The 19,126-nt window shown below is 35.7% G+C and overlaps 3 protein-coding genes across 3 annotated transcripts; 1 reads left to right on the top strand and 2 right to left on the bottom strand.

The window, feature by feature from the left end:
- Positions 1 to 4,483: 4,483 nt before the first annotated feature.
- LOC145952416 (uncharacterized) lies at positions 4,484 to 12,330 on the bottom strand. The gene is made up of 2 exons (XM_083064779.1): positions 7,690 to 12,330; positions 4,484 to 4,679 (listed from the first exon to the last, which is right to left on the bottom strand). The coding sequence occupies exons 1-2, from the start codon at positions 10,764 to 10,766 to the stop codon at positions 4,484 to 4,486; spliced, it is 3,273 nt and encodes a 1,090-aa protein (XP_082920905.1). The 5' UTR covers positions 10,767 to 12,330.
- A 798-nt stretch (positions 12,331 to 13,128) lies between these two features.
- LOC145952415 (uncharacterized) lies at positions 13,129 to 13,620 on the top strand. The gene is made up of 2 exons (XM_083064778.1): positions 13,129 to 13,425; positions 13,525 to 13,620. The coding sequence occupies exons 1-2, from the start codon at positions 13,129 to 13,131 to the stop codon at positions 13,618 to 13,620; spliced, it is 393 nt and encodes a 130-aa protein (XP_082920904.1).
- A 1,962-nt stretch (positions 13,621 to 15,582) lies between these two features.
- On the bottom strand, positions 15,583 to 17,630 carry LOC109794240 (aspartic proteinase CDR1). Its single transcript, XM_020353707.2, has 2 exons — positions 17,144 to 17,630; positions 15,583 to 16,532 (listed from the first exon to the last, which is right to left on the bottom strand). The coding sequence occupies exons 1-2, from the start codon at positions 17,608 to 17,610 to the stop codon at positions 15,725 to 15,727; spliced, it is 1,275 nt and encodes a 424-aa protein (XP_020209296.1). The 5' UTR covers positions 17,611 to 17,630; the 3' UTR covers positions 15,583 to 15,724.
- Positions 17,631 to 19,126: the final 1,496 nt, after the last annotated feature.

The raw sequence follows: 19,126 nt of genomic DNA, 5'->3' as shown, positions 1-19,126 counted from the left end.
TTTCACCACCATTTGGTGAACCTAACTAAACCAATTCCAAGTTTTCGGATTGGATTAAATATGAAAATCAAGCCTTGGGTGCCTAGCCTTGTTCCCTTGGTCGAATTGCTTGGCTTGCATTGCACACTTGGGAAGCTTGTGTTACAAGCTTCTAACTTCGCTTACTTCCCAAGCTTCTAAGTTAGAAGCTTGCTCCATAAATCTCCTAAACCAACTAGGTTGGTCAAGTTAAGCTAACCATGGTTCTCTTGAACCATTGTTAGCCTAGCTTGCACCACAAGTTTCCCTACTCTATATAAGTCTTTTTTCTACCTTTGTAATCACTTTTGCTAATATATAAGATTAGAATTTAGAAAATTCTCTCTCTTTCAAGAGTCCTAATCCATGGAGCACACCTTCTCCTTAAGAACCTTCACAAAGGAATCCTTCCTTTGTGCCTTGGTTCATCAACTCTTCTTCTTCTTCAAGAAGAAACTACGCCATTGTTGCTTACATAGATTGGGATTTAGTGGTAAATGGGTGAAGTGGATTGAAGAGTGTTTAATAACATCTAGGGTATCCGTATTGGTCAACGGTAGCCCATCGGAAGAATTCTCACCTAAGAGAGGATTGAGGCAAGGTGATCCATTGGCCCCTTTCCTTTTCATTGTGGCTACAAAAGGGTTGTCAAGGATGATGAGCGAAGTGGAAAGAAGTAATAGGTTCTTTGGTGTGAAGATGGGAACCCAACAAGTCTCTGTTAGTATTTCTCAATACGCTGATGATGCTATATTTTTTGGTGAGGCGAGTTTGGAGAACGTGGTCGCTATAAAAAGTATTCTTAGATGTTTTGAGCTAGTTTCTGGGCTAAAGGTTAACTTTGTTAAGAGTAAGTTTGGGCTGAAGTATTCTTAGATGTTTTGACCTACTTAGGCATGCCGATTGGTGCTAACCCAAGGAAAAAGGAGACTTGGGCACCTGTTGTTGATAAAATAAGGAAGAAATTGTCATCATGGAAGTGGAGAGTATTATCCATGGCTGGAAGGGTGTGTGTCTTATAAACTCTCTCTTAACCTCGCTCCCCCTATATACTACATGTCCTTTTTTAAGGTTCCAAGGGCAGTTAGTAGACTGATAACCTCTATGCAAAGATGGCTCTTGTGGGGGTCTAAGAATGAGCAACGGAAGATTTGTTGGATAAAGTGGGATAGGGTGACTCTTCCTAAAAGTAAGGGTGGCTTGGGCGTGAAAGACATTGATAGTTTCAACAAGGCATTACTAGCAAAATGATAGTTTCAACAAGGCATTACTAGCAAAATGGAGGTGGAACATTTTTATTAGCATAATTCAGGATGGAGCACATTGTTATAGTCTAGGTATGGTGGTGGGTACAATATGTGTGCACAATTGGCAATAAGCAAGGGTTCTATTTGGTGGAGGGAAGTTATTTCAGTATGTGGTGGTGTGGAAGTCAAAAGTTGGTTTGACAAAGTTGTCAAGTGAAAAATAGGGGTGGGGGATAAGGTGAGATTCTGGCTCGACAACTAGGCCAGCCCCGTTAGCTTTACAGTCACATTTTCAAGGTTATTCACCAACTCTTTGCAGCAACAAGACTCGATATCTGAAATGGGTGGGTGGGTGGATGGTAGATGGGAATGGAAGTTGAGGTGGAGAAGGAAAAAATTCGAGTGGGAGGTCTCACAAGAGCATCAACTACTTCAAGCGATTGAGAATACCAACTTTCAAAGAGATCGGGTGGACTCATAGAGTTAGACATGCGAACCTTCTGGCATGGGTCAATTAGCAAACTAAATGTGGAGAGAATCATCCTTCCTCGTCTCAATGCTAAAATTAAATTCCCTAAAATGTATAATCATTACTTGAGTCAAATGAAGTGGTTTAGGAAACAATATAACAATATGTCAACACTTATGCGCAACAACTCTGGCTTTGGGTGGGATCCAATTACAAAGACATTCACCGCTAGTGATGAAGTATGGAAAGAGTACTTAAAGGTGAGATTACTTCGTAATCTTTTGAATATATTAATAGTTTACAAGTTTTAGTGCATTATATTATTTTCAATATATTAATAATGATTTTTTTTCTAATCTCACCCAAGTCACAAAAATCTTAAAGAAAAAGTATGGTTGATTATGAGGATTTTGAAGATTGTTGTTGGGGGTAAAACCGCTAGTGGGCACACTTCCATGTCACTAGACCTTGATGATACTGATGCTACAACTTTTGGAGAAGAAAATGTTGATTTTGGGATGGAAAACTTTTCATATGATCTTAACAATGATGTATTCATAACACCAGATCACTATGACCCATCTTACCAGCCTCCATCACCTCACCCAAGCATTTCACCACCTCAACCCCCTTTAAGCTCAAAGGTTCCCACTGAAAAACTAATTAATCGTAAGCGGAGTAGGTCTAAGTATGGAGTGAGTTCTAACTCAGCTAGGAACAATAGTCAAGCCAAAGTTCTAGAAAATCTATATTTTGGCATTGAGACTATAGCTGCCAATTTTTAAAAAATGTCTAACTTGATGGATAAAAGAGAAAGATACCAAGAGGCAAAGGAAAATATTTGGAGTGCCATAAAAGAGATCCCAAATTTGGATGATCAAACTTGCTACATGGCGGATGATTTGCTCAATACTAATGCAAAGAAATACTTTTTCTTGATGTTGTCAATAGAAGAGCGTTCATACTGGATAAAGTACAAGGTAGGATGAACAATATTGCTTTGATGTTATTTTGGTTGCACTTGATTTGAGTATTTTCTTTATAATTTGGTTGTGTATGAACACATGTTGGTTTATCAAACTATATTGTTTTGGTGTTATTTTAGTTGCACTTGATTGAAGTGTTTACTTTATATTTTGGTTGTGTATGAACACATTTTGAATGGTGGAATTATATTGTTTTGGTGTTATTTTGGTCGTACTTGATTGAAATATTTTAACATATTTTATTTTTTTTATTATATTATTATTTTTAGTTATATTGTTTTATATAGGTACAATGTCATATTCGAGCATGTATGAAGGTGGTGACATAGATGAAGAAGCAATGGGTGACAAAGAGATAGATGACAAAGAATTTTATGATGCCATGTGTAACGACCCACCCTAGGCCGTCACATCAATAACCAACCAAAATAAAATAATATAAAATAAAGAAAATAGAGCAAAAGCCAGCTACGCTAGAGTGTAATTATACAATAACATATAAATTGTTTCCAAAATATATAATATAATCTTCTATAGCAGAGTCATCATCCTTAGTAAAGTTATACAGTAATCCAAAAAGATAATATAATTACAATGTCATGAAAACATCAAAATAAGACACCCTAGGTGCTGGTCAAGCTCTAAACCTAGCCACTTCTCAAAGCAGCTATCCAAAAGACTCTTTGTTATCCCAAAGCCTCATACCTGATCTGCTCCCCCACATAGTGAGACCATCACAGTCCACATCATGGAAATATAAGGGTTAGCACATATAAAACCAATCATAGTACATCATAATAAAATATCATTAAACAAATATTTATCCACAGTATTTATCCAGACCAACAAGTCATTTTCAAGCTAAATATAGACCAACCCAAAATATAATGTATACACGTCCATGCCAATGTATACATATTTTATGATAATAAAATAATCCATAACCAATGTATACAATCCATACCATATGTATACATATTCCATATCCAAAACAAAGTCACACCACTGTATAATCCATGATGTAACCAACACATCCAAACCAAATGTTGGCCTCAACACCATCCAAACCAAGTGTTGATACGGTGAATGATGAGTCATTATTTTCCCTTATTTTCTTACCTTTCTGTGCTTATCTTAATCTCTGATTTGTGCTTAATTGTTTATATTCTGCCCTATTTTCTATTTGGGCTTTAATTGGACCGGTAATTCATATTATAACTAAATTGAATTTTCTGGATCTTATTATCCCAATTTTTATTTTCAGGGCAATTTAATAATTATTTGGGCTTGGAATAAATTTTTGGATTTCAAGAAGATCTGCCACATCGCATGCCATGTCACCATTGCACCACTTATGCCATATCAGCATTTTATTTTCTTTTTCGTTTATTTTTATTGTATTTTCGGGTCAGACCAGTGGGGGCCCATTTTTACACTCTATTAGGGTTTTTCTAGGGAAAGGAGCAGCTACCCACATGCAGACTTGATGTGACCACGTTGCTGTCTCTCTTGGAACTGTGTTTTTTTTTCGTTTTCTGCTGGTGGCTCTTTGTTCTTCACGTTTTCTGGTTGTTTTCTGGTTGATCTTCCTCTTGTATCTGAACATTCACGTTTTGCTATTATTATTCACGTTTTGCTATTATTATTCACGTTTTGTATTCTGTTCCTGCTTCCATTTTCGTTTTCTTCTTCCTCTTCTCTGTTACGTTTTGCTTGCATTGCTGTTGCCACTTTCATGTTTTCTTCTATTTTCGTTTCTGTTGCTATTTTAATGGAGGGCTAAATCCCAGGGTTTGGGCCCTTGGACAGAATGCAATCCTCTGAAAGAGGTTCTCTGTGCGTTGCATTTCTGCTCCGCTTGATCCTCCCTTGTGGGATCTCTGTTCTGAGGCGTTCAACATCTGAGCCATGCTTAATGACTCTGGGTTGTTCACGTTCAGTATCTCAGGTTGCTTAATCCTGGGGAAGGAGGTCTTGCAAGGTTCACGTTTGCTTAATTCGTGTAGTGAGGTCTCATGTTAGTCTTCGCTTAGTTGATTAATCATGGACTGAACAGGATTATGTTGGACAGATTATTTGTTGTGAACCAAGGAAATCAGAGGTGCATTATGTTCAGGGGTCTGACCTATTTTAATTACTGCAAGTAATCCATACTTCTGCTCGTTTTATTTAACTCGATAATCTGAACCAACCCCCCCACTGTGTGTTTGAACCTTTGACTGAGACAATTGGTCCTTGGGAGACGACCTAGGAGTCACTTCCTAGTACTACATTAATTGTTTTTTATTTGACCGGGTACGGCCTCGATCAGTGAAACATGTCAGCAACCCATGTCCCACGCCTAACCTCTCATGGAAAATATACAGTTGGATTACGTCGTCACGTAACCCTGGTGGGGCCACCTCATCCATCGGTATGACTCGGCCTAGACCCATACCGGTAGCAAATAGAATACTTAGAGGAATACTTCAGAATCCACCTAACATCTGAAGTGGTTTATTATATAACCTTTGGAAAAGTTCCACATTGGAATCCTCACCATGGGATTCCCAAATTCCATATTTTTCCAAAGATTATATCCTGATCTCACCAAGAGATCTAATCCATACCATAACCTTACTCCTTTAAGTCCTATTTACTTTTCCAAACCACATACACATAGCATATTCCATAATTAAACATAACCATAACCATGCCAATTTGTCAATATAATAATAATATAAATAATTAAATATCCAAAACAACCAGCAATTGATCCAAATTATATTATGTTAAATGAAAATCTCCACATAAAATAGCATATTAAAATTATACTATTCCTATCATGCTCATACACACTAGATTAATTTTATAAGCACTACCCTTACTTGGATAAACCTGAACTGAAACTCGGGTAAAACCTTCTCCTCTTTCTTGCTTAAACAAGAACCGAAACTTGGGCAGAATCTCCTCTTCTCCCTCCTCTTTTCTCTCCCCTGGCAGAACCTCCTCTACTGGATTCCTCTTTCTCTCTCCTCTTTTATTTTCTTTCTCTCTCCCTCTCCCTTCTCTTTCTCTCTCTCTCTCTCTTCTCTTTCTCTCTCTCTAAGATTTTCACTTCCCTCAGTATATTTTTTTTCACCCCCCTGGCCCCTATTTATAGGCAACCAGAGTCACCCGGAACGGCCCGTATTGAATTCGGAACGGCCCGTTCCAAATCTTTCAAATGTACGCAAATTTTTAGACTGGAACGGCCCGTTCCCAAAAAGCAGAACGGCCCGTTCTAAAATCAGAACGGCCCGTTCCGAGACTCATCCAGAACGGCCCGTTCTTCCTCCGGAACGGCCCGTTCTCCCTCCAGAACGGCTCGTTCCAAAACCAGAACGGCCTGTTCTCCTTTTGGAACGGCCCGTTCTGGGCCCGTTCTCACTAAAAAAAATTAGTATAATTTTTAAGCTTGGAACGGCCCGTTTTGCTTTTGGAACGGCCCGTTCCAAGTTACCAAAACACCGCTTAAATTTTTTTAAAATTGCGAAAATGCCATCAGTAATAAAATTACAAGAATACCCCTATACCTTTATAAAATTTACGAAAATGCCATTGATAATTAATAATAATAAAAAAAAATGGGTATTACAATTCTCTCCAACAACAAAAATTTTCGTCCTCGAAAATTCACTTACTCTAAAAGAGATATGGATATTGATCCTTCATCCTTTCCTCCAACTCCCAAGTAGCTTCATTAGTAATCTCATCCCAAATAACTTTCACCAAATTGATAGATTTACCTCGCAACTGTTTAACTTTCTTATCTGCCACTGAAACTGGCTGTTTCTCAAAAGTTAAATTCTCTTTAACTTGTACTGCCTCTGATTCCAAGACATGACTTGGATCGTGAATATATTTCCTCAGTTGTGAAACATGGAACACATCATGCAGATTAGAAAGGAATGGAGGTAATGCAATCTGATATGCCACTGGTCCAATCCTCTTGAGAATTTGATACGGCCCAATAAACTTAGGATTCAACTTCTTAGCTTTGATAGCTCTTCCCACACCTGTGGTAGGAGTTACTTTCAAAAACACATGTTCTCCTTCTGAAAACTCCAAAGGTTTCCTCCTTTTGTCTGCATAAGACTTTTGCCGACTCTGAGCAGCTCTCATTCTTTCCTGAATTTGTTTCACCTTTTCAGTAGTCTGTAAGATGATCTCTGGCCCCACCATCCCTGATTCTCCCTCTTTAAACCAACACAAAGGTGTTCGACATTTCCTCCCATACAGAGCCTCAAATGATGCCATTCCTATACTTGCATGAAAACTGTTATTATAAGTGAACTCGACCAAAGGCAACATCTCTTCCCAATTCCCTAGATGATCCAAAATACAAGCCCTCAACAAGTCCTCCAAAGATTGGATAGTCCTCTCAGACTGCTAATCAGTTTGTGGGTGATAAGCAGAACTGAGCCTCAACTTAGTCCCTAACGCTTGATGCAAACTTTGCCAAAATCGGGATGTAAAACGAGGATCCCTATCAGAGATGATACTGGAGGGCACACCATGTAATCTAACAATCTCCTTAATATACAATTGAGTTAACTTTTCCAAGGACCACTTTATATTCATTGGAAGGAAATAAGCACACTTAGTTAATCTATCCACGATCACCCAAATAGAATCACAATTCTTAGTAGACTTTGGTAATCCAACAACAAAATCCATGGTTATACTATCCCATTTCCATTCTGGCACTTCCATCATTTGTAACAAACCTCCTGGTTTTTGATGTTCTACTTTAGCTTTTTGACACACAATGCAAGATGCAACATACTCAGCTATCTCCCTCTTCATACCATTCCACCAGAACATTTTCTTCAAATCTTGATACATTTTTGTCATACCCGGATGTACACTCAACTTACTTTTATGACCTTCCTCAAGTATCAACTTCTTCAACTCCTCATCTTGTGGAATACAAATTCCACCCTTGTACCTCAAGATTCCATCCATATCTTGTTCAAATCCTTCAACTTTCTCAGAACCCAACAACTCTCTAACCTTATTCAATCCCGTATCCTGAACTTGTCTTTGTTTCACCATCTCCAAGAAATCACTAGTAATGGTAGTCATACCACAACTAATAAAATCTGAGGCAATCACAACATTAAGATTCATATCCCTGAATTTCTCTACTAACTCCATCTCTTTAACCATCATGTAAGACATATGAAGAGATTTTCTACTCAAAGCATCTGCCACCACATTTGCTTTACCTGGATGGTACATTAACTGAAAGTCATAATCTTTCAAAAACTCAATCCACCTCCTTTGCCTCATATTTAACTCTTTTTGATCAAACAAATATTTCAAACTCTTATGATCACTAAACACATCAAACTTTGCTCCATAGAGATAATGTCTCCAAATCTTCAAAGCAAAAACCACCGCAGCCAACTCTAGATCATGCGTAGGATAATTTCGTTCATGAGTCTTTAACTGCCTAGATGCATAAGCCACAACCTGTCTATCTTGCATAAGAACACATCCTAAACCTTGATGAGATGCATCACAATAAACCTCAAAAGATTTATTAGGATCTGGCAGAATCAACACTGGAGACGAAGCCAACTTTTCCTTTAACTCTCGAAAAATCCTTTCACACTCCTCCGTCCATATAAAAGGATGATCCTTCCTGGTCAGCTGTGTCAAAGGCATAACTATTTTAGAAAATCCTTCTATGAATCTTCTATAATAGCCAGCCAATCCCACAAAACCCCTAATTTCAGTAACTGATTTTGGACGCTCCCACCTCAAAATCGCTTCCACCTTAGTAGGATCAACTGCAATTCCTTGTGCAGAAATCACATGACCCAAGAACTTAACTTCAGATAACCAAAACTCACATTTTGACAACTTTGCAAATAACTGTTTCTCCTTCAATACCTGCAAAACTATCCTCAAATGTTCTCTATGTTCTTCCATAGATTTAGAATAAACCAGAATATCATCAATAAACACCACCACAAACTTATCCAGAAAGGGTCTGAAAATCCTATTCATATAATCCATGAAAATAGCTGGAGCATTCGTCACTCCAAAAGGCATGACAACATACTCATAATGGCCATACCGAGTCCTGAAAGCAGTCTTTGGTATGTCCTCCTCCTTTACCCGAATTTGGTGATATCCAGATCTCAAATCAATCTTGGAGAAAACAGTAGCTCCCCTTAACTGATCCATCAAATCATCTATTCTTGGCAATGGATATTTATTCTTGATTGTCAATTTATTTAACTGCCTGTAATCCACACATATCCTCACACCACCATCCTTCTTCTTTACCAATAATACTGGTGCTCCCCACGGAGATACACTAGGTCTGATCATCTGCTTCTCCAAAAGTTCTTCAACCTGCTTCTTCAATTCAGATAACTCCGCTGGTGCCATTCTATAAGGAGAAATGGACACTGGTCCCGCCCCTGGTATAAGATCAATACTAAACTCTAACTCTCGCTTTGGTGGTAATCTCGGAACATCATCCGGAAAAACCTCTGGAAATTCTCTAACAACATCAATACTATTCAACAACTTTTCATTCTCTACACTAATAAAAGATAAGATCATAAACCCAAGAGCTCCATCCTTCAACAACCCATCCACCTGTCTATTAGAAATAAATCTCTCCTGTTCATCAGTAGGAAAGATTAATTTCTTCTCTGAACAATCTATCAAAATCCTATTGGCAGAAAGCCAATCCATCCCTAAAATCACATCCAAATCGGATAGAGGTAAACAAAATAAATTCACTTTATAACAACGCCCTTCCACCTCCACTGGACATCTCAAACAAACCTCAGAAGTCAAAATAGACCCTGAAGCTGGGGTAGAAACAACTAGATCCACACACAAGGAACTCACAACTAAATTTAACCTTGCCACGCATTCATAAGAAATAAAAGAATGTGAAGCACCAGAATCAAATAAAATAGAAATATCATTACCATCAGCTTTGCCCTTTCCTTTTACCAGCTCAGATGTCGTTTCAGCTTCAGCACCTGTTAAAGCAAAGACACGACCTGCTGCAGTAGGCCGATCCACTTTCTGGTTCTCTCTAGCTGGAATATTTTTGACATTGCAATCTTTAGCCATGTGACCCACCTTGCCACATTTAAAACACGTATAGTTCTTTGTAGGACAGTCCTTCATCATATGTGGGCCTCCACAGATATAACATCTAATACTCTGAACATCTCTTGTGGTAGTAGTCCCCATCGGTTTCTTATTAGCATTTCCAATTTGAAACTGAGATGGTCTCTTTTGAGGATGTTTCCCCCTCCCAAATCCAGATGATCCCTCTAGACCCTTTGCCACTCTATTTCCTCCTTCAAATCTCTCTACTGTTTTTGCCTTTTCAACTAGAACTGGGAACTCCATAATTTCCATAGGGACAATAGTCTTTTTCAGCTCAAATCTTAGACCCTCACTAAACTTCCTGCATCTCCAGGCTTCAGTGATAGCTTGAGAATAATATCTAGCCAAGTGTTCAAACTTGACCACATACTCTTGTACTGACATATTTCCTTGTTGCAATCTCAAAAATTCAGCTTCCTTAGCATATCTGGCGCTATCTGGAAAATGTTTCTCTAGGAATACCTTTTTGAAATTTTCCCAATTTATCGCCTCCCCTCTAGCCTCCATCATAGCTTGAGCACCTTTCCACCAGAAACTAGCCTCACCCACCAACATATAAACAGCATAAACTAGCTTCCTCTCCTCGGGACAATGCATCACCATAAAGATTTTCTCCATCTCTTCAATCCATTGATCAGCAATTTCAGGTCCATCAACACCTGTAAATTGAGGAGGATTCCCTTTTCTGAACTCTGACAAGCCTTTATACTCATCAGGTATCTCAGTCCTAGCTGCTTCAGCTGCAGCCCGGTTGGTCTCCATCTGAGCCAACAAAGTATTCTGTTGTCCAATAGCAGCAGCAATTAGCTCCATAGCCTGAGCAATCTGCCGCTCATCTACACCTGAAGAAGGATGAGAATGGTTTCCCCTACCAACCATCCTAATAAAGATAAAAGATCAAGGAACCCATGAGTTTACACTAAAACACATAAGAAATTCCTTTCAAAAAAATCTATTTCCACTCAACAGAAACATAATAAGACCATTTCCCACAAACCCTAAAGAGACTCGACCAGCTCTGATACCAAAACTGTAACGACCCACCCTAGGCCGTCACATCAATAACCAACCAAAATAAAATAATATAAAATAAAGAAAATAGAGCAAAAGCCAGCTACGCTAGAGTGTAATTATACAATAACATATAAATTGTTTCCAAAATATATAATATAATCTTCTATAGCAGAGTCATCATCCTTAGTAAAGTTATACAGTAATCCAAAAAGATAATATAATTACAATGTCATGAAAACATCAAAATAAGACACCCTAGGTGCTGGTCAAGCTCTAAACCTAGCCACTTCTCAAAGCAGCTATCCAAAAGACTCCTTGTTATCCCAAAGCCTCATACCTGATCTGCTCCCCCACATAGTGAGATCATCACAGTCCACATCATGGAAATATAAGGGTTAGCACATATAAAACCAATCATAGTACATCATAATAAAATATCATTAAACAAATATTTATCCACAGTATTTATCCAGACCAACAAGTCATTTTCAAGCTAAATATAGACCAACCCAAAATATAATGTATACACGTCCATGCCAATGTATACATATTTTATGATAATAAAATAATCCATAACCAATGTATACAATCCATACCATATGTATACATATTCCATATCCAAAACAAAGTCACACCACTGTATAATCCATGATGTAACCAACACATCCAAACCAAATGTTGGCCTCAACACCATCCAAACCAAGTGTTGATACGGTGAAACATGTCAGCAACCCATGTCCCACGCCTAACCTCTCATGGAAAATATACAGTTGGATTACGTCGTCACGTAACCCTGGTGGGGCCACCTTATCCATCGGTATGACTCGGCCTAGACCCATACCGGTAGCAAATAGAATACTTAGAGGAGTACTTCAGAATCCACCTAACATCTGAAGTGGTTTATTATATAACCTTTGAAAAAGTTCCACATTGGAATCCTCACCATGGGATTCCCAAATTCCATATTTTTCCAAAGATTATATCCTGATCTCACCAAGAGATCTAATCCATACCATAACCTTACTCCTTTAAGTCCTATTTACTTTTCCAAACCACATACACATAGCATATTCCATAATTAAACATAACCATAACCATGCCAATTTGTCAATATAATAATAATATAAATAATTAAATATCCAAAACAACCATCAATTGATCCAAATTATATTATGTTAAATGAAAATATCCACATAAAATAGCATATTAAAATTATACTATTCCTATCATGCTCATACACACTAGATTAATTTTATAAGCACTACCCTTACTTGGATAAACCTGAACTGAAACTCGGGCAGAACCTTCTCCTCTTTCTTGCTTAAACAAGAACCGAAACTTGGGCAGAATCTCCTCTTCTCCCTCCTCTTTTCTCTCCCCTGGCAAAACCTCCTCTACTGGATTCCTCTTTCTCTCTCCTCTTTTCTTTTCTTTCTCTCTCTCTCTCCCTTCTCTTTCTCTCTCTCTCTCTCTCTTCTCTTTCTCTCTCTCTAAGATTTTCACTTCCCTCAGTATATTTTTTTTCACCCCCCCTGGCCCCTATTTATAGGCAACCAGAGTCACCCAGAACGGCCCGTATTGAATTCGGAACGGCCCGTTCCGAATCTTTCAAATGTACGCAAATTTTTAAACTGGAACGGCCCGTTCCAAAATCGGAACGGCCCGTTCCCAAAAAGCAGAACGGCCCGTTCTAAAATCAGAACGGCCCGTTCCGAGACTCATCCAGAAAGGCCCGTTCTTCCTCCGGAACGGCCCGTTCTCCCTCCAGAACGGCTCGTTCCAAAATCAGAACGACCTGTTCTCCTTTTGGAACGGCCCGTTCTGGGCCCGTTCTCACTAAAAAAATTTAGTATAATTTTTAAGCTTGGAACGGCCCGTTTTGCTTTTGGAACGGCCCGTTCCAAGTTACCAAAACACCCCTTAAATTTTTTTAAAATTGCGAAAATGCCATCAGTAGTAAAATTACAAGAATACCCCTATACCTTTATAAAATTTACGAAAATGCCATTGATAATTAATAATAATAAAAAAAAATGGGTATTACACCATGTACACATGTGTAATGGCAATTCGTGCATTAATGCATGTGTTGATTCAATTTATAGTTATGATACGTAATGAACAAATTGAGCGTCCATTAAATCGACAACGAATTACTAACATGGGAAATGACTATATACACTGAGCATTAAACAATGATCCTACAATATTTCGACAAGTTTATAAGATGTATCCAAATGTATTTCGAAAGTTATGTGCAATTCTTAGAGTAAAAACACCTCTAGATCTTACACGATATATTTGTGTTGAAGAAATGTTTGCATCATTTCTACAAATTGTTGGTCAGAATACTCGATATTGTGTAATTCGTAACACATTTGGCCGATCACAATTTGCTACAAATGAAAATTTTCACAAGATTTTGAAAGCTTTGAATATGATAGCACCTACTTTGATGGCTAAACTAGGATCAACTATGCCAACTAAAATTAGAGAAAGCACAAGGTTCTTCCCTTTCTTCAAGGTATGTACTAATTATCTTACAATAAAAATTATAATTAAATTTGACACTACTATATTTATATTTTTCATACGATGAAGTGTTATATATGTTAAATTTTAGGATTGCATTGGAGCTATTAATGGGACACATATTCCAGCAATAGTGAGGGGGCTAGATGTAAGTAGTTATCGTAATTGTCATGGAAAGATATCATAAAATGTATTAGCCGCTTGTAATTTTGATTTGGAGTTCATGTACATTCTTAGTGGGTGGGAGGGTTCGGCTCATGATTCTAAGCTACTAAATGATGCTATAAGAAGGAGGAATGGACTTAAAGTGACTCAAGGTAAATGCTTATTCTTTAAATAATAATAATAATAATAATAATAATAATAATAATAATAATAATAATAATAATAATAATAATAATAATAATAATTATATATATATTACATATGTAATTAGGTAAATATTTCTTGGTGGATTGTGGATTTCCTAATCGACACCAATTTTTAGCTCCATTTCAAGGTGTAATATATCATCTACAAGATTTTGCAGGTCAAGGTAATGACCCTGAAAATGAGAAATAATTGTTCAATCTTCGTCATGCATCTTTAAGGAATGTGATTGAGAGAATATTTGGTATTTTTAAATCAAGGTTCACAATTTTTAAGTCAACACCTCCATTTTTATTTAAGACACAAGTAAACTTGTGTTAGCATGTGCAACACTACATAACTTTCTACGTAAAAAATATTGTTCTGATGAATTTCTAATTGAAGCGGTGGACGAACCTTCATCTTCAACATTACCGGTTAATGAAGATCATACTTTTGAGCCTATTATTCAAACCCAGGAGCAAGAGTGAGAAGACGCTAATGTTTGGAAGACTAGTATAGTTATGGATATGTGGGTGAATGTTATTTAAGATGATAGGATATTATGGAGAATTATTATTATTATTATTATTATTTATCTAGACATTGTTGTTTTTTTTTTTATATTATTTTTGTCTTTGACTCTTTTTAAATTTGAATGTATGAAATTTTTTTGAAATCTTATCATATGTTAAAAATTCACGAAAGTTCTACAAAATCTCACAGAATCCATTAAAATCTTGATTTAAAAGTCTTCTAAAATCCATTAAAATCCTGATTTAAAATCATGCAAAATCCTGCAAAGTCTTAAAAGTCATGAAAATCCTGCAAATTTTTTTAAACTCCGCAGGATTTTTTTTTAACTAAAAGAATCCTTCAAAATCCTAATCCAATACACCCCTTAAAACATTTGAACACAATATCTTTTTACACTTTATTACAATATAATTGAGAGTTAAGAATCTTAATTAAAATATAGTGATGGTTAAATATATTAAAAATATAGATTGTCACGTTTAATAACATTGTTTAAATAATAATTATTTAAAAAACCATGCATAGAATTATTTTTAATTGGGTGACATTATAAAACGACTACCCTAATAACACTTTTTATTTCGGTAGATTACCGTAATAACATATTAACATGTAAAATTAAACTTTGTAGTTAGTTACAATAATAATTGTCTAATATTTAATTAAATGCGTAAAAGTTGTGAAAAATATTAATTTAATTTTACCAACATGTTAGCAGCCTAAATGAAATTGGACTTTCGCAAGTCTCGAATTTGATATTTTGAATAAAAGAAATATGTTGTGAGGGGAGATCCTATTAAAAAAGTGGGCTAACTGTGTTTAGTGACAAAAGACTTACATTAACTTGAAGTGGTGCCCTAGATTTGAGAAAAAAAAAAAAATATGCAACTATATATATGGGTGAAGTAATATATATATATATATATATATATATATATATATTTTTTTTTCTTTTCATTTTTATAATTTGCACCCACTATCCTTAATTTTTTAGTTATTGTTAAATTTTATCTTTTTTTTTTAATTAGTTTCATTTTCTTTTTTTCTACTCATCAATTAATTTTATGCTTTATTCAGTTAAACAATTCATTTTATCTCACCTCATGTAGCGTCCGACAAAGTTGATTTTTTATGTTTTTTATTATACCGCAGATCGAGAGAGAACAAAGTTGGTATATTTTAGAGATTCAAGAGAAACACAGTACTTGAATAAAACAAAAGAAAAACAAAAACTTACATGCATTATTAACAAATAAGTACTATATGAAATAATATAATATATATGTGTTCCAATATTATTAGATAATGAACAAGATGACATTGAAACATGTTAATTGGTAAAAGAAGAAAAAATATTTGAATAATTAACTACGAGGAGATTGCTTTCTCAATTCCTCCTTGAATTTCTACGCCAATGAACAATCGGTTTGAGCAAAAGAAATGGTTTTCTTATCAAGATCATACTCTACCTTATGGTTCACTTGTGAAATGCTGCCAAGAATGGAGAAAGTATCCTCCGTAGGTAAGATCGCCAAGCAAACAAGTTTGTCCAACGATATATACGCATTATTACTCGAAGGCAAAGGAAAGGCACCCCCAGAAAAATTGAACGTAATACTAGGCAAATCGAGACTTGTTAAACCCTCATAACACAACTTGAATGGTGGAGGTGGATTAGCTAGTGGCTTATATTCTCTAGAATCAGTGATCTCGTCATAAAGACTATTGAACGTTTCCGATGGAATACTTGTGAACGAAGATCCAGAATCAACAATCATGTCAATTTTAAGGTGATCTCCGATTGTGACGTTGGTTTTGTCGACGGATATAGCATTAAGCGTGACATAGTAAAAGGGATGGTCAGGTTTTGAGAACATAGGGATTGTGAAAACTTCTGTTCCTGATTGTGTTGATTCGAAGCTGAATCTGAGTTTCCCAGAAGATTGTGACCAAAAGGGAAGTAAACAGTAGGAGAATATGCGACCAACTTTGGGACTTACTTGTGAAACTAACGAGTAAGGTGAATTTCCAAGACCAGCTATGCCTGTGGTGCTTTGGACTGTTCGGTCTGGGAACCAACTGTTGTTGTATCCACATCCGAATACGGTGCTTTGAAAACTTACTAGCAAGTTCTTGTCATCGGGACCAAAGCTGATGACATCTGAACCTATTTCTCCAATTGAGAAACTCCCGTCTCCATAACTGATCTTGTAACTAGGTACAAATTAATCATTCCAAAGAACATGTAAGAAGGGTACACAGTGAATGATTGATGCATGTAACTGTAGAGTCATTGTAATTTGTAAATGTACACCGGTTGATGTCACAAGTGATTTGATAAAAAATGAAGAAAAGGGAAGAAAATTACATAAAATTAAAATATAAGAAAAACTAATATTTATTTATAATTATTATGTGATTATATTAGTAAATTATAAGTTTTCAAGTTTATATATATATAATTTGATTTCTCTAAAGTAAGAAAATATGTAAGGTATGAAAATATTTTTTATTTAATCAAAGTATTTATAAAATTATTTAGTATTATATTAACATTTTTCATAAATTGTATACTACTTCTCATCAAGATTAAGTAAAGTAAACGAGTTGGTTGTTTTTAATTAATTATGCCATAAATTTCAATTATAATTTTAATCGATTGATAATTAATTTGCTTTTATTTTCAATTCAAAAAATTTAAAGCAAGAAAAATTGATAACTTTATAATTATGAAAATAAAGGTAAAAAAAATTACACGTAGATAAATGCTATGAAATAATGGGAAGGACTAGGAAAAAGCAAAAAAAAACTCATAACACGTATACCTGCAATCCCCTGATCCTACACAGTAAGCGGAGGGCAACATGCGACAAGGAAGAGAGCTACAAGGTAATTTTTCGTAAGTTGAGGATTTCATTGTATCAAAAATGGGTGTGACTTGTTGGAAACATTTGGCACAAGGTTGGCATTGTATCCATATCAGACCACTGCCTGTGTCTACATCTAAAAATGACTCCTCTGGTGGGGTACCTATGAACACTCTCATGAGGTATTCTCCATTGTTTGTAATTATTTTAGTTTCAACTTTGTCAAGGTTGTAGGAACGAGAAATTGAGCGCATGGCGGCACGTAAAACTATCTTAGTGTGGTTCAGTGAAGGGTCGTAGAAGGGTGACAAAGGTGAGTCACGATGGAAAATATCAACACTAAAACCATTTGATGGTTTAGCTTTAGAGGTACATGGGGTTGACAATAGTGTAAGATGCACAATGAGTAACATTACCAACTCCATGTTGCAAAAATGTCAAACATAGAATATGGACGTGTTGAAGGGAGATTCATGTGTTGTGGTACTTATAGAAAGATTTAAGATATTCATTAATTAATCTTATATATCCTTTATTAATGCTAACAATACTCAACATTAATATATGGAGTTAATGTATACAGTATTAGTACGTTAATAATTATATGGGACAAATTATTCTTTAGTATGATAAGAAATGACAACAAAAAATCAAGATTTTATATGTTTATTTCTAAAGATACGCTTCTAAAACAAATAAGATACAAGTAAAGTATATATTAATGCATAATATTATTTTAAATGAAAAAATAATTTTTTTATGGTATGTATTATTACATTTTCTAAAATATGAAGCACATTTAAATGGGGAAGGAAAACTAATTTATAATGAACTAATAAGAAGAACACTAATAAATTAATAATAATCTCAATAGAAATTATTATATAAGAAAAGTAAAATATTAATATTAGATTAAATTCAAAGTTATATACATGTAGTGTAACACCCCAAATTTTTCTACTAATATTACGAATAATTATTATTTACTTTTGTATTTATGAAGATTATTTCCTTATAATTATTTTTATTAATTAAATGGGTTTGATTGAATTTTGGAAGGTTTTTAATAATAATCATTTATGAAAATTATTTTGTATAATATTATTAATTATGATATTTTTAGGGATGGCGACGGGGCGGGTCAGGTACGGGTTTCATGATACCCGTCCCCGTCCCCGCGAGTTAAACCCATCCCCGTCCCCGTCCCCATATCTGTCGGGTATAGATTTTCATCCCCATCCCCGTCCCCGTCGAGTATCGGGTATACCTGTACCCATACCCGTACCCGTCAATTTTTTTATTTTTTATTTTTTTGTAAAAAAAATGATTTTTAAATTATTTTTTTATTATATTATAATTATAATTAGGTTATTTCTTTATCTTATATTATAATAAATAATCACACATAAAAAAATATTAAACTTTTTTAATATAATTAAATTAAAAGTAAATATTAAATTAAAAATGAGAACGGGGACGGTTTCGGGTACGGGTACGGGGCGGGTAAGTACATACCCGTACCCATACCCGTACCCAATTTAATATATCGGGTTTTACCCGTACCCGTACCCGTACCTGGTCAAACCGGGTATTTCCTGTCAAAGTCGGGACGGGTTCAGGTATTACCCGCGGGTACGGGTATGTTTGTCATCCCTAGATATTTTGTTATAATTATTATTTGTAGAAAATCATGTTTTAAATTGTATTGATATTTTATTTTAATTTGATATATATATATATATATATATATATATATATGTTATTTATTTAATTATTAATTAGTGATTCTAGATTTTCATAGCCCCGGACCGGGCTGTTCCAACTAGAGCTGTCAAAACGGGCTACCCGGCCCGGCCCACCACGGGTTGGCCATTTGGTGGGCCAACCCAACCCGGCTCATTTATTAGTGAGCTCAAAAAAATCGAGCCCGACCCGGCCCAC

This window comes from Cajanus cajan, chromosome 10 (assembly GCF_000230855.2).
Source record: "Cajanus cajan strain Asha chromosome 10, NIPB_CcT2T_4, whole genome shotgun sequence".
NCBI classification, from domain to species: Eukaryota; Viridiplantae; Streptophyta; class Magnoliopsida; order Fabales; family Fabaceae; genus Cajanus; species Cajanus cajan.
The sequence above is the reverse complement of the archived record's forward strand: the minus strand, read 5'-3'. Positions and strand labels throughout refer to the sequence as shown.